The 16,152-nt window shown below is 48.8% G+C and overlaps 1 protein-coding gene across 1 annotated transcript; it reads left to right on the forward strand.

Annotated features, from left to right (window-relative positions):
• Positions 1-2,547: 2,547 nt before the first annotated feature.
• Positions 2,548-7,452, forward strand: DPRX (divergent-paired related homeobox). Its single transcript, XM_003830142.3, has 3 exons — positions 2,548-2,575; positions 4,966-5,120; positions 7,027-7,452. The coding sequence occupies exons 1-3, from the start codon at positions 2,548-2,550 to the stop codon at positions 7,417-7,419; spliced, it is 576 nt and encodes a 191-aa protein (XP_003830190.1). The 3' UTR covers positions 7,420-7,452.
• The last annotated feature ends 8,700 nt before the right edge of the window (positions 7,453-16,152 follow it).

The following is a 16,152-nucleotide window of genomic DNA, read 5'->3' on the forward strand; positions in this document are numbered from 1 at the left end:
AAGATAAATCCAGAGAAACAGACGGCAGATTACAGGCTCTTTTTAAATTGGTTTCTGACACTATCACAAGATAAAAATGTGGTTTAAAATTGTTGCTTGGTATGTCTTATTCACCTCTAAAGAGATACTGTTCATCAGGCCGGGTGCGGTGGCTCACACCTGTAATCCCAGCACTTTGGGAGGCTGAGGCGGGAGGATGGCTTGAACCCAGGAGTTCTAGGCTGTAATGTGCTCTGCCAATTGGGCGTCCACACTAAGTTCGGCATCAATATGGTGACCTCCCACCAGGGTGCCTAAGAAGTAGGGAAATGGTCTAGGTTGAAAATGGAGCAGGTCAAAATTTTCATGCTGGCTGGGCACAGTGGCTCACACCTGTAATCCCAGCACTTTGGGAGGCCAAGGCGGGCCTATCACCTGAGGTCAGGAGTTCGAGACCAGTCTGGCCAACATGGTGAAACCCTGTCTCTACTAAAAATACAAAAAAAAAATTAGCTGGGCATGGTGGCGTGTGCCTATAATCCCAGCTATTTGGGAGGCTGAGGCAGGAGAGTTGCTTGAACCCAGGAGGCAGAGGTCGCAGTGAGCCGGGATCACGCCACTGCACTCTAACCTGGGCGACACAGTGAGACTCCATCTCAAAAAAAAAAAAAAATACTTTCATGCTGATCAGTAGTGGAATCAGCTTGTGAACTGCCCTCCAGCCTGAGCAACACAGACTGCCTCTTACTAATCCCAGCACTTTGGGAGGCTGAGGTGGGAGGATGGCTTGTGCCTAAGACTTTGAGACTAGCCTAGCCAAAATCCCATCTCTACAAAAAATGCAAAAATTAGCTGGGTATGGTAGTGTGCACCTGTAGTCCCAGTTACTCAGGATGCTTAGGTGAGAGGCTCACCTAGGCCCAGGAGGTTAAGGCTGCATTGAGCTATGATGTTGCCACTGCACTCCAGGCTGGGCCTGGGCCTTTGTAGTCACGGCTACTTGGGGGCAAATGTAGGAGGATCACTTGAGCCCAGTAGGTCGAGGCTGCAGTCAGCTGTGTTTTTTGAGACATAGCAAGACCCTGTCTCAAAAAGAAAAAAAAAAGTAGCTACAAGCTCATTTATGCAAAGGCTAACCACTATCACAAGTAGAGATGTGCAGAACTGAGATTCAAATGGATGGAATGGCAAGAAAAACTGCCACTTCTGTGAACCTGAAGTCAAACTGCCCTTGTCGTCAAGATAAAAGGTATACATGGTGTGAGCCTGGGCATCTGAAAGGTGTTGCAGCTTTTTCTTTTATTTTTTTGAGATGGAGTCTCACTCCTGTCACCCAGGCTGGAGTGCAGTGGTGCGATCTCAGCTCACTGCAACCTCTGCCTCCTGGGTTCAAGCAATTCTCCTGCCTCAGCCTCCTGAGTAGCTGGGATTACAGGTGCCCACCACCACACCCAGCTAATTTTCGTATTTTTAGTAGAGATGGGGTTTCGCCATGTTGGCCAGGCTGGTCTCGAACTCCTGACCTCAGGTGATCTGCCTGCCTCGGCCTCCCAAAGTGCTGGGATTACAGGTGTGAGCCACCTGTAATTAGCCGGGCTTGGTGGTGGGTGCCTGTAATCCCAGCTACTGGGGAGGCTGAGGCAGGAGAATTGCTTGAACCTGAGAGGTGGAGGTTGCTGTGAGCCGCGATCGTGCCACTGCACTCCAGCCTGGGTGACAGAGTGAGACTCCATCTCTAAATAAATAAATAAATAAATAAATAAATAAATAAATAAAATGAGATGATTTCTGAGTGAGTTAACTAAATCAGGATATGCAGAACAATGCCAAGCATATATTAGCCACTAAAGAATATATAAGTTGCCTGAAAGCCCCTTTAGGGTTTAAACCTGGACTTTATTATTCACAATCACATTCCCGGTCCCCATTACGGAGCCTGGTCACCTGGGTGCTTGTTAGATATGGAAATCATCAGATCCCACCCCAGACCGAGTCAGAAACGTTGAGGGCAGGAGTTCAAGACCAGCCTGGCCAACATGGCGGAAACCCCGTCTCTACTAAAAATACAAAAATTGGTCAGGCGTGGTGGCACAGGCCTGTGATCTCAGCTACTTGGGAGGCTGAGACATAAGAATCCCTTGAACCTGGGAGGCAGAGGCTGCAGTGAGCCAAGATGGTGTCATTGCACTCCAGCCTGGGTGACAGAGTGGGACTCTGTCTCAAAGAAAAAGAAAAAAAGAAAAGAAATTGCAGCTTCTGCTCAGGAGGTCTGGAGTGGGCCAGGATTCTGCATTTTAACAACTCCCAGGAGTGTTAGTGGGGCTGGTTTGTGGACTCGCCTTTGAGTCGTTGGTCTCCGCTCAATCAATATTAGATAAAATGACAGTATTGGGAGAAATCCAGGGGGCTCTGGAGGACCGAGGGATCATACTGGAGGCAGATAGGGCAGAGAAAGGTGGAGGAGGTGGGAGTCGGGTGTGGCTGTGGAGGAAGCTACTTAAATCCGGATTTGATCTTTGCTGGTTCTTATCCCTGGACCTGAACCCAGGCGCACATCTGGATTAGAAGATGCCAGGCTCAGAGGATCTTCGTAAAGGTAAGCCAGAAAAAATGAGAACCGAAGCAAAGACACGTGAAGAAGTGGAAAGCAGCTGGTGGCGGGAAAAGGCAGAGGGACCAGGTGGCTGAAGCTGGTGCTTCGTCCACGTGGGTGGCAGGGACTTCCCACAGAGGCTGTCATCGTTTTTGTTGTTGTTGTTTTGTTTTGTTTTGTTTGTTTTTTGAGACAGTCTCACTCTGTCGCTCAGGCTGGAGTGCAGTGGCATGATTTCGGCTCACTGCAACCTCCACCTCCCAGGTTCAAGCAATTCTCCTGCCTCAGCCTCCCGAGTAGCTGGGATTACAGGCACACGCCACCACACCTGGCTAATTTTTTTTTTTTTTTTGTATTTTTAGTAGAGCCGGGGGTTTCACCATATTGACCAGGCTGGTCTCGAACTCCTGACCTTGTGATCCGTCTGGCTCAGCCTCCCAAAGTGCTGGGGTGACAGGCGTGAGCCACTGCACCCGGCCCAAGTTTTGTATCTTTATAGAGATGGGGTTTCACCATGGTTGGTCTCAAGCCCCTGACCTCATGTGATTGGCTGGCCTCGGCCTCCCAAAGTGCTGGGATTACAGGCATGAGCCACGGTGCCCGGCCGCGGCTGTCATCTGACAGCACAGGCAAATGCAGGGAAGCCTGTTTCTGCCTTCAAATCCGAAATCTTCTCCCTTGTAGTTGTGTCCTAATTCTTCCCACCCCGATGCTTGTTCTTGAGCACAGGGGAATCTGATTCCTATGAGGATGATTAGGTCCTAGATAGAATATAGGCTTAGCCAAGCTGGAAATCTCATGTTCATGAGCACTTACTAGACTCTGGGGCTGCTGCCAAACCATTATCAGGCATGATGCGATTCAGATCTTTTAGAGCGAGGCATGTGGTGGCTCATGCCTGTAATCCCAGCACTTTGGGAGGCCGAGGCGGGCAGATCGCTTCAGCCCAGGAGTTCAAGACCAGCCTGGGCAACAAAACAAGACGTTGTGTCTACAAAAAATACAAAAATTAGCCGGGCATGGCAGTGTTGTATAGTTCCAGCTACTCGGGAGGCTGAGGTGAGAGGATCGCTTGAGCCTGGGGAGGTTGAGGCTGAAGTGAGCTGTGATCATGCCACTGGGCAACACAGCAGTACACTGTCTCAAGAAAAAGAAAGTAAAAGGTGACATCCGTGACAGCAGTGATGTTATTTTTCTGCTTATTTCCTTGCTATATTCCTAAAAGAATATACTTAATAAACATTGAATAAATGATAAGAATAAAACCATGTCCATCCATTTCACCTTGGATTGAGTTGCCTATTTCTACACAAAGAAAACAGAACCCAAGAGGTAAGGCACAAGCGATCCCTTATTTACGTATTTATTTATTTATTTATTTATTACTTTCTTGAGACAGGGTCTCCCTCTGTCTCAGGCTGGAGTGCAGTGGCATAATCTCGGCTCACCACAGCCTCTGCCTCTGAGGTTCAAGCGATTCTCCTGCCTCAGCCTCCCGAGTAGCTGGGACTACAGGCGTACACCATCACACCCAGCTAATTTTTGTACTTTTAGTAGAGACAGGGTTTCACCACGTTAGCCAGAATGGTCTTGATCTCTTGACCTCATGATCCGCCCGCCTTGGCCTCCCAAAGTGCTGGGATTACAGGCGTGAGCTACTGTGCCCGGCCAAATTTTTGTGTTTTTAATAGAGATGGGGTTTCACCATGCTGGCCAGGCTGGTCTCAAACTCATGACCTGATGTGATCTGCCCGCCCTGGCCTCCCAAAGTGCTGGGATTACAGGCGTGAGCAAGGGATCCCATATTTAAATGATAACAGAAAAAAAGGATGGAGGAACCAAGGGGGAAAGGAACAACCCTTTCCTATGAAAATGACAAATGAGGCTTGGAAAAACAAGGACAAAAGGCAGATCAAGTTGTCCTCCTGCTTCAGCCTCCCACAGTACTGGGACTGCAGCCTGAGGCACGACCCCGGCCAGCAGTGTCTCCATATCTAAGAACCTTAGTCACGGCCGGGCACAGTGGCTCACGCATGTAATCCCAACACTTTGGGAGGCCGAGGCGGGTGGATCACCTGAGGTCAGGAGTTCGAGACCAGCCTAGCCAACATGGTGAAACCCTGTCTCTGCTAGAAATACAAAAATTATCTGGGCATGGTGGCGTGCGCCTGTAATCCCAGCTACTCGGGAGGCTGAGGCAGGAGAATCGCTTGAACTCAGGAGGTGGAGGTTGCAGTGAGCTGAGATTGTGCCACTGCACTCCAGCCTCGGTGACAGAACCTCAGTCACTTGATCATCACGTTGTACCTCAGTGGAAAGGAAAGGAAAGTTCAGGCTTTTGAGAATGGAGTTGTTAGCATTTCCCATTTGTGTCTTTTTCCTTTTCTTTCAAGGCAAGGACCAGATGCATTCACACAGGAAACGAACCATGTTCACTAAGAAGCAACTGGAAGATCTGAACATCTTGTTCAATGAGAACCCATACCCAAACCCCAGCCTTCAGAAAGAAATGGCCTCGAAAATAGACATACACCCAACAGTACTGCAGGTTGGAAAATGATCCCTCTGCTCACTAAACTGCCTTCCTGATCTAATCTAAATTCAGAGTCCCTCTAGGATAATTCCTGAGGTCTCATTCCAATCGCCAATATTCCCCAAACCCACACTCTTCTACTCACGTCCCCGTAAACCTTTCTTCAACCCCCTAGAGCAAGAATGGGAAAATTTTTCCAGTAAAGGACCAGGTAGTAAATAATTGAAGCTTTGTGGGCCATACCGTCTCTCTAGCAACTATTTTAACTATGCCACCACAGTGCGAAGGCAGCCACAGACAACGTAAACAAGAGGCCCATCTGTGTTCCCAGAAACTCTTTTACTCAGGTTGGAGCGCGGTGGTGCAATCACAGCTCACTGCAGCCTCGACCTCCCGGGCTCAAGCAATCCTACCACCTCAGCCCCCCAAGTAGCTGGGACTACAGGTCTACAGGTGCACACTACGCCTCCCAAAGTGTTGGGATTACAAGCATGAGCCTGGCTGTATTTTATTTTTTGTAGAGATGGGGTTTCGCTATGTTGCCCAGGAGGCTGATCTTGAACTCCTGGTCTCAAGTGATTCACCTGCCTTGGCCTCCCAAAGTGTCAGGATTACAGGCGTAAGCCACTGCGCCTGGCCTGAAGTTTATACAATTTTCACATTACAAAATAGTGTTGTTTTGTTTTGTTTTAAGACAGGGTGTTGCTCTTGCCCACATTGGAGTGCAGTGGCACGATCATAGCTCACTGCAGCTTTGAATTCCTGGGCTGAAGCCACCCTCCCACTCAGATTCCCAAGTAAGTGGGACTACAGGTGTGTGGTACTACAGCCTCCCAAGTAGCTGATACTACTGGTGTGTACCACCAGGCCCAGCCAATTTGTGTGTTTTTTGTAGAGATGGGGTTTCGTCATGTTGCCCAGGCTGGACTCAAACTCCTGAAATCAAGTGATCCACCCACCTCAGCCTCCCAGAGTTCTGGGATTATAGGCATGAGCCACTGTGCCTGGCCAGTAGTATTCTTTTATTTTCTCTCTTTTTTCTTTCAGTCCCAACACACATACAACACAAAATAGTACTCTTATTGTGTTTGTTTTTTCTCAACCATTTTAAAACGTAAAGCCTATTCTTAGTGCATGGGTGATACAAAGACAGGGGGTGGTCAGATTTGGCCACGAGCCTTAGCTGGCTGGCCTGAGCCCCAGAGCAGCCCCTGCGACTGATCCCCTTGCTCTCCTATCCCCTGCTCTGGGTTTTCTGACCCCTGTCTCAATTTCTGTCCCCAAAATCTCTCATTTCTGCTCCTTCCTGGGAGTAGATTGAGTAGGGTTCCACAAAGAGGATGTAAGTGGCCAAGCTGTGGCACTAGCTGTTCTCACCTAGAAGTACTCATATTATCAACTAAAAGGAAAACTTGGGCTGGGTATGGTGGCTCATGCCTGTAATCCCAGAAGTTTGGGAGGCCGAGGCGGGCGGATCATGAGGTCAGGAGTTCGAGACCAGCCTGGCCAATATGGTGAAACCCTGTCTGTACTAAAAATACAAACATTAGCCAGGCATAGTGGTGTGAGCCTGTAGTCCCCGCTACTCAGGAGGCTGAGGCAGAAGCATCGCTTGAACCTGGGAGGCGGAGGTTGCAGTGAGCCGAGATGGTGCCACTGAACTCCAGCCTGGGCGACAAGGTGAGACTCCATCTCAAAAATAAAATAAAATAAAATAAAAATAAATAAATAAATATTAGGAGAGTTTAAGGGCCAAAAAAAGGAAAAAAAGAGAAAAGTTAAAAACTTAAAGGTTAAAAAAAAGAATATAAATAAATAAAATACGTTTAACAAAATAAAAATTAAAAAGTAAAAATTTTTAAAAGATAGAATGACAAGTCATCTGAATTCCACCCCATTCTCTTCTCTCTCTTCCCTTCAGGTCTGGTTCAAGAATCACAGAGCAAAACTCAAGAAAGCGAAATGCAAGCATATTCATCAAAAACAAGAAACTCCACAACCGCCAATAGCAGAGGGTGGGGTCTCCACCAGTGTCGGCCCGAGAAATGCAGACACACTACCCAGATTGCCCAGCGCTGCTCACCCGATCGGCCTGGTGTACACGGGTCATCGAGTCCCCTCGTTCCAGCTCATCCTGTACCCCAACCTCAAGGTCCCTGCAAATGACTTCATTGGCCACAGAATAGTCCATTTTGGCTGCTGCCGAGATCCTAATATATACTGCCTCTACCCCATTTTGGAATCCCAAGTTTGCGCTCCAACCTTCCATTCTGGCTCTCCTGCCAGTTCATCTAACGAAAGTCGAGAGAGATGATAAATACAAAAAGTCACATGTTGTAATGGTGTGTGTGTGGTACTGTGACATTTGCATTTGGTCTTCGTGCCTGTTTCAGGCTCCAGAATTCCATGGAGTCTCCAAAGTGCCATCTTTTTGTATTTTGTGTGCTAATGTTGACCGATAGCTTCAGGATGGGGACTGGTCTCTGGAAAGACCCCAGTAGGATTAGAGGGCAAACTTCTGGGAGGGGAAGGAAGCTGAGGGTGAGGCTGATCACCATTGGCCAGTGGTTTCATCAGTCATGTCTCGGTAAGGAAGCATCCATCAAAACCCAGGAGGACAGGGTTTGAAGAGATCCCTGACAGCTAAGCATGCGGACGTACCTGGAGGGTGGCATATCCGGGGAGGGCATGGAAGCTCCGGGCCCCTCGTCATACGCCTCATCCTAGCAGGGCGCGGTGACTCATGCCTCTAATCCCAGCACGTTGGGAGGCCAAGGCAGGCGGATCACCTGAGGTCAGGAGTTTGGGACCAGCCTGGCCAACATGGCGAAGCCCATCTCTACTAAAAGTACAAAAATTAGCCGGGCGTGGTGGCTTGTGCCTGTAATCCCAGCTACTCGGGAGGCTGAGGCAGGAGGATGGCGTGAACCCGGGAGGCAGAGGTTGCAGTGAGCTGAGGGGATTGTGCCACTGCATTCCAGCTTGGGTGACAGAGCAAGAATCTGTCTCAAAAAAAAAGAAACAAGAAAGCACAGAGGACCAGCTGGAATATTTGGAAGACCAGAAAATGTCCTTAAAACTCAAAATGCCTGGGCATATAGGTCAGGTCCACCTAGCCTTTTGAATCAATGCAAACCCTTCCTCAAGGCCTGGAGGTTGGCAACACAAAATCACCCTGTGGAGAACCTAAAGCATTCCCTCTCTGAGAGTTGAGTCAATTGGGATTCCACCCCCAAAATTCCTAAAAATCTCAAGTTCCTAGAAAATTCTCAGAAAAAGCAAGCTCTCCTAAACCTCCCTGGCTGTACTCTGATGCAACTTCGCAACCATCAGAGAATCTCCATCCCCTTGAACATTGGTTCCTCACGCCTGTAATCCCAGCACTTTGGGAGGCTGAGGCGGGCGGATGGCTTGAGCCCAGGAGTTCGAGACCAGCCTGGCCAGCATGGTAAAACCTCATCTTTACCAAAAACATAAAAATTAGCCAGTCTCATATACTGGTCTCAAAATAAATAAATAGATTAAAATTTAAACATAAAATAAACATGAGTGTGTTAGAAAGAACCTACTGGCCCAGCGTGGTGGCTCACACCTGTAATCCCAGCACTTTGGGAGGCAGAGGCAGGCGGATCATCTGAGGTTGGGAGTTCGAGACCAGCCCGACCAACATGGAGAAACCCCGTCTTTACTAAAAATACAAATTAGCCGGGCATGGTGGCGCATGCCTGTAATCCCAGCTACTGGGGAGGCTGAGGCAGGAGAATTGCTTGAACCCGGGAAGGGGAGGTTGCCATGAGCCGAGATTGCGCCATTGCACTCCAAGCCTCCTGGGCAAGAAGAACGAAACTCCATCTCAAAAAAAAAAAAAAAAAAGGAAACTACTGTAGGATTTGGAGTTGAGTAATTTCAGATAGAATCAAAAGAAGAGAAAGGTCTGGATTGGGTGGTGCCAGCGGCAGCTTCTATGACTGAGTATCTCAATACATCTTATCTATAGGACGGCTGACTAGAAAGAGGACAAACCTATAATAGATGAATGGGCGGCAGCCATTGCTTAGCCATAGGGGAATATTTGATGGGTTGGGGCTCAGGACAAATGTTAAAAACAATCTTAATAACAGCATGCCGGCCCGGCGGCCCACGCCTGTAATCCCAGGGGATTTCAGAGGTGGAGGGGGAGGCGGAAGGATTGCTTGAGCCCAGGAGGTTGAGGCTGCAGTGAGCTGTGATTGCACTGCTGCACTCCAGCCTGGGTGGCAGAGCGAGCCCCTATATCAAAACAAACATTATCAAGAAAAATTATTAAATGAATAACAAAAACAGGCTGGGCACGGTGGCTCACGCCTGTAATCCAAGCACTTTGGGAGGCTGAGGCAGGTGGACTGCTTCAACTCAGGAGTTTGAGACCAGCCTAGGCAACATGGTGAAACCCTGTCCCTACAAAAACACAAAGAAGGAGTCTCGCTTTGTCGCCCAGGCTGGAGTACAGTGGTGTGATCTCGGCTCACTGCAACCTCCGCCTCCTGGGTTCAAGTGATTCTCCTGCCTCAGCCTCCCAAGTAGCTGGGACTACAGGCACGCACCAGCACACCTGGCTAATTTTTGTATTTTTAGTAGAGATGGGGTTTCATCATGTTGGCCAGGCTGGTCTCAAACTCCTGACCTCAGGTGATCCACCTGCTTCAGCCTCCCAAAGTGCTGGAATTACAGGCTTGAGCCACCATGCCCAGCCTCTACAATTAATTAAAAAAGAACCATAACCCCAAAACTTGTACAACCACCAGTCCAGGAAACCAAGTCACAATTTCTGCAGCAATCAGCCCCAAATGCCCAGGGCTTGATCCATCACTCGTAGCTTCCCTAGTTTTTGTGCCCACCCCCCAACCTTGATTTCAACTTAGGACCAACCAGAGAAACCCAATGTTTGGCTAACCAATCCCACAGGATCCTACTTCTGGTTAGCTCCCTGGCGGCCTCCCAGCGTCAGCAGCCTTTGATCAGGACATATCTGAAGACTTCGTTTTTTTTCTGCTATAAAGCTTTCTTTCTTTCTTTTTTTTTCTCCTGAGGTGAAGTCTAACTCTGTCTCCCAGGCTGGAATGTAGTGGCATGATCTCGACTCACTGCAACATCCGCCTCCCTGGTTCAAGCGAGTCTCACACCTCAGCCTCCTGAGTAGCTGAGATTATAGGCATGCACCACCACACCTGGCTAATTTTTATGGTTTTTTTTTTTTTTTGTAGAGACGGGGTTTCACCATATTGCCCAGGCTGGTCTTGAACTCCTAACCTCAAATGATCTGCCCAACTCAGCCTCCCAAAGTGCTGGGATAACAGGCGTGAGCCACTGCGCCTGGCCATGGAACCTCACTCTTTAATGTGTGCAGGGACCCCAGTCATTCCCCACTGTGTCGCGGTTCCCATAACAGTGCCTGTCACCAAGTATGTTTTCAAAATATATTTTTGGAAGAGAGAGAGAAACAGAAGGGGAGGGGGTAGGAAGAGAAAGTAGGGGAAGAGGAAAGTGAGAGAGGGAGACAGGAAGGGAGAGGGAAGGGAGACACAGAGATGAAGACAAAGGGAAAGAGACAGAGGCCGGGTACAGTGGCTCATGCCTGTAATCCCAGCACTTTGGGAGGCCGAGGTGGCAGATCACCTGAGGTCAGCAGTTCGAGACCAGCCTAGCCAACATGGTGAAACCCCCGTCTCTACCAAAAATACAAAAATTATCTGGGAGTGATGGTGTGTGCCTGTAATCCCAGCTACTCAGGAGGCTGAGGCAAGAGAATCACTTGAACCTGGGAGGTGGAGATTGTGGTGAGCCGAGATTGCACCCTTGCACTCCATCCTGGGCAACAGAATGAGGCTCTATCTCAAAAAAAAAAAAAAAAAACAAAACAAAAAGAAAAGGAACAGCTTCCAAGCATCTTTAGAGAAGGGCTTCACTAACATCAAATCCTGTCTTCCTCTCATCACCTTCTAGCTCAGTATTTCCCCAACGTGAGAATAATAAGAATCATCTGGGGAGCTGTTAAAACCCAGACTCCGAGACCAGACAGGGGCATGCTTCCCAGGTGTGGGCATGATTTTTCCCTGGGGTTGCATTTAACAAAGTTCAAAACCCAGGAGGTACAATCAAAACCTGAGCCGTCCGGAGACTCAAGACTTCTTAGGGAAGATGAAAAAGAGAAACTCCGGCCAGGCGCAGTGGCTCTCGCCCGTAATCCCAGCACTTTGGGAGTCCAAGGCAGGAGGATCGCTTGATCCCAGGAGTTGGAGACCAGCCTGGCCAATATGGTGAGACCCTCATCTCTACAAAAAAAAAAAAAAAAAGAGAGAGAGAGAAAGAAGTTCCCAGAGAAAGTTCCCAGAGGAAACAGGAGGGAAAAGGGCGAGGACTGCACCCAGCCAGCTAGGGTGTGAGTGTGAACCATAGTCTAGGGGGCTGGGTGTGAATTCCCAGTCCAGGGGGTATGAATACGTAGAGACACCAATGCTGGCCCTGCACCCAGCCTCCTCCCTGGGCGAACTATTGACTGAAGCCACCCCTCGTGTCCTCACTGTTCCTGGTCTCAACTTCCTCACCTGATGAATGGGCGGGGAGGGTAATTCCCCTAAGGTGGGGCTTTTCTCACTCTGTTATGTGTTCTTACAAAATGTGCTCTCTGATATCATCTGTATCTCCCTAGAAGGAATCATTAGTTTATCTTTTTTTTTTTTTTTTTGGGACAGGGTTTCACTCTGGTCGCCCAGGCCGGAGTGCAGTGGCGCGATCTCGGCTCACTGTAACCTCCACCTCCTGGGTTCAAGCGATTCTCCCACCTCAGTCTCCCAAGGCCTGGTGCAGTGGCTTACGCCTGTAATCCCAGCACTTTGGGAGGCCAAGGTGGGCGGATCACTTGGGGTCAGGAGTTTGAGACCAGCCTGGCCAACATGGTGAAACTCCGTCTTTACTAATAATACAAAAATTGGCCAGGCGTGGTGGCGGGCAGGTGTAATCCCAGCTACTCGGAAGGCTGAGGCAGGAGAATTGCTTGAAACCAGAAGGTGGAGGTTGCAGTGAGCCGAGATCGTGCCACTGCACTCCAGCCTGGGGACAGAGTGAAACTGTGTCTCAAAAAATAATAATAATAATAATAATTTAGGCCGGGTGCAGTGGCTCATGCCTGTAATCCCAGCACTTTGGGAGGCCGAGGCGGGTGGATCACGAGGTCAGGAGTTCAAGACCAGCCTGGCTAACATGGTGAAACCCCATCTCAACTAAAAATACAAAAAAATTAGCCGGGCATGGTGGCACGTGCCTGTAATCCCAGCTACTTGGGAGGCTGAAGCAGGAGAATCGCTTGAACCCAGGAGGGGGAGGTTGCAGTGAGCCAAGACCGTGCTACTGCACTCTAGCCTGGCAACAGAGCAAGACTCTGTCTCAAATAATAATAATAATAATAATTTTAAAAAATAAATAAAAAATAAGAAATAAAAGAATGAACCACAATGTCCCTTTGTTCTACAGGCCACTCTTGTGCTATCCACAGTTGCCAAAAACCCCCACCTGCCTTGTCTATGGACGCCCATCGTGGTGATGCCACAAACACCTTTGATCCTACGGATACCAGGGTAAATTCCGCATCCAAGTCCTTGAATTCTTCCCGTGAGTATAAGCTGCCCTGGCTCAGCCCTCTTCTTTGCCAGGAACCCAATCCTTCAAACTTCCCTCAAAGACTGGGTACTTTTAGCATGACTGCTCTAGAGATTCTGGGTGGGGCTCAAAGTTTAACCTTCAGGGTCAGCAACATTTTATGGAAAGAGCCACAGAGTAAATATTTGAAACATTCTCGTACACTGACACTCAGCTGGACTGGCAAAGCAGAATATCTGTGTGTCAGTGTGCGTTTTATTCAGCCGTTGTTTGGGTCAGGGTCTGTGGGCGGCCCCCGGCAGCTAATGCCCTCCTGTGAGGAGCAATACCTCACCGTCAAGCACAGTCCGTCACATGTTCTTGCCCTGGTCGCTCGCTCTTTCTTTCTTTCTTTCTTTCCTTCCTTCTTTCCTTGTTTCCTTCTTTTTTTCTTTTCTTTCTTTTTCTTTGTTTCTTTTCTTTCTCTCTCTCTCTTTCCTTTTCTTTCTCTGTCTCTCTTTCTCTCTTTCTTTCTTTCTGACAGGGTCTTGCTGTGTCACCCAGGCTGGAATGCCAAGATGCAGTCATAGGTCACTGCACCCCAAATAAATTTCCCCAGGCTCAGGTGATCCTCCCACCTCACCCTTCCAAGTAGCTAGGACCAACAGGTACATGCCACCATGCACATCTAATTTTTATTTTTATTTTTTGAGACTGGTCTTGCTCTGTCACCCAGGCTGGAATGCAGTGGCACGATCACAGCTCACTGCAGCCTCGACAACCCGGCCCCTCCAAGCAATCTCCCCCCTCACCCTCCCAAGTAGCTGGGACCTCAGGCATGTACCACCATGCCCTGCTGATTTTTTATTGTTTGTAGAGGCGGGGTGTCCCTATGTTGCACAGGGTGGTCTTGAACACCTGGCCTCAAGCAATCCTCCTGCCTTGGCCACCCAAAATTCTGGGATCGTGGGCGTGAGCCACTGTGCCTGGTCTGGTCTTCCTCCTTTCATCCTCTTAGTTCTTGACCTGTCCCTCTTCTAGAGTCCTCCCTCTTCATGACCCTCTCCCCCTTGTTGGGGCTCAGGAACTGATACCCCTAAATACAGCACGTTAAAGGTGCCTCAAGGGCCGGGTGCAGTGGCTCATGCCTGTAATCCCAGCACTTTGAGAGGCCGATGCAGGCAGATCACTTGAGGTCAGGAGTTCAAGGCCAGACCGACCAACATGCAAAACCCTGTCTCTACTAAAAATACGGAAAAAGAAAATCAGTCGGATGCTGTGACACACGCCTGTAATCCCAGCTACTTGGGAGGCTGAGGCAGGAGAATCTGGGAGGCGGAGGTTGCAGTGAGCCGAGGTCACACCACTGCACTCCAGCCTGGGCAACAGAGCGAGACTCTGTCTCAAAAAATAATAATAAATAAATAAATGAGCCTCAAGGTCTCTGACCTCCCCCCATCATCTCTTCCAAAGCACAGGCCTTTATCTGTGTAAGATCCAGACCTGCCAAGAGGAATAATTGTTTTTTCTTCTCCTCCCTGTGAGACAAAGAATGTAACCACACCTGAACAGATCCCATCACTGTCAATAGGAATGATTTCCAGGACCCATTCATGCTCTCTAGTAATCCTTTATTGCCCTCAATGGAATTCCTCTAGCCCCCTCCCATAATCAGTTTGCCAGGAGAACATATAAGCTTCTGAACCCCCTTGGGGGATGGGCGATCACTGGCTCTCCCCATGCTCAGGTTAAAGACATTTGTAAGCCTTTTCTCCTGCTAATCTGCTTCCTATCAGTTCTTTTCAGCCAACCTTCAGAGAGCCAAAGGCAGCCTTCACCTTGGCCTCAACACCTTCCATGCCTTCTTCTTCTCCCCCTCCCCTGCAAAGCATTCCCCACTCCTTGGGTCCCCCACTTTCAAGCATCCCACCCTCCCTGTTATGTGTCACCCCCCTCATTCTCTGCTTTTATAACCCTTTTAAAATTATAGGCCCAGCCAGGTGCAGTGATGCATGCCTGTAATCCCAGCTCTTCGGGAGGCTGAGGCAGGCAGTTCACTTGAGCTCAGGAGTCCTACACAGCTGGGGCAACATGGTGAGACCCCCATCTCTACCAAATTGCAAATATTAGCCGGGTGTGGTGGTGTGAGCCTGTATTCCCAGCTACTCAGGAGGCTGAGGTAGGAGAATGGTTTGACCCCAGGAGACGGAAGTTGTAGTGAGCCAAGATCACCACACTGCACTCCAGCCTGGGCAACAGAGCAAGATCGAGCCTAAAAAAAAAAAAATTAGGTGGGGTGCGGTGGCTCACACCTGTAATCCCAGCACTTTGGGAGGTCGAGGCAGGTGGAACACCTGAGGTCAGGAGTTTGAGACCAGCCTGGCCAACATGGCAAAACCCCATCTCTACTAAAAATACAAAAAAATTAGCTGAGTGTGGTGGCGGGTGCCTGTAATCCTGGCTACTTGGGAGGCTGAGGCAGGAGAATCACTTCAACCTGGGAGCCAGAAGTTGCAGTGATCTGAGATCATGCCATTGCACTCCAGCCTGGGTGATAGAGTGAGACTCTATGTCAAAAAAAAAATACATAAAAAATTAAAAATTAAAAATCAATTTAAAAAATGCCAGCTAGTATACTTTTCCTCCCTCCCTTCCTTTTTCTGTCTCTCTCTCTTTTTTTTTTTTTTTTTTTCTGAGACAGTTTCACTCTTGTCGCCCAGGCTGGAGTGCAGTGGCGTGGGGATCTTGGCTCACTGCAACCTCCACCTCCTACGCTCAAATGATCCTTCTGCCTTAGCCTCCTAAGTAGCTGGGATTACAGATACGAGCAACCAATCCTAATTCTTGTATTTTTCGTAGCGACAGGGTTTTGCCATGTTCTCCAGGCTGGTCTCAAAGCGAATGCTGGCCAGGCTCATTTTTTTAATTTGAATTGTGGGAAAACTGAGGCTGGATCGAATGGTCCTGGACATGCCCTGGAACAAACAACATTTAGCTGTGCAAGGCACAGTGTCAGTGTCTGGTATTGGGGTGCCCCAGTCTCAAGTCCCAAGAAAAAGACAAGGCAGACCATGAATTTTGTGTGGCTCCAACTCAGTTTTCTTCATCTGTTGCTTCACTTGCAGTGCCAGACCAGAATCACTTTGACCTAAAACTAGCTACGATAATTAACATTCAATACGACTCATTACCGAACAAATTCAAAATGTAAGGAACTGTCTTTAGAACTTGTTCTATATAACCATGTTATTAAGGTCTGCTGCAGCTGTTCTATGCAGCTCTTTTTTTTTTTTTTTTTCTGGCGATAGGATCTCACTCTATCGCCCAACCTGGAGAGCAGTGGCATGATCACAGCTCACTGCAGCCTCAACCTCCTGGGCTCAAGCAATCCTCCCACCTCAGCCTCCCAAAGCGCTGGGACTACAGGCGTGCA

Source organism: Pan paniscus, chromosome 20 (genome assembly GCF_029289425.2).
Source record: "Pan paniscus chromosome 20, NHGRI_mPanPan1-v2.0_pri, whole genome shotgun sequence".
Taxonomy (NCBI): Eukaryota; Metazoa; Chordata; class Mammalia; order Primates; family Hominidae; genus Pan; species Pan paniscus.

What these genes read in the sequence shown, in the direction of transcription:
- DPRX (XM_003830142.3), top strand. Translation starts at nt 2,548, where the DNA reads ATGCCAGGCTCAGAGGATCTTCGTAAAG. An exon ending in CTCAGAGGATCTTCGTAAAG is followed by an intron (nt 2,576 to 4,965) that starts GTAAGCCAGAAA and finishes TTTTCTTTCAAG; the next exon opens with GCAAGGACCAGATGCATTCA. An exon ending in TACACCCAACAGTACTGCAG is followed by an intron (nt 5,121 to 7,026) that starts GTTGGAAAATGA and finishes TCTTCCCTTCAG; the next exon opens with GTCTGGTTCAAGAATCACAG.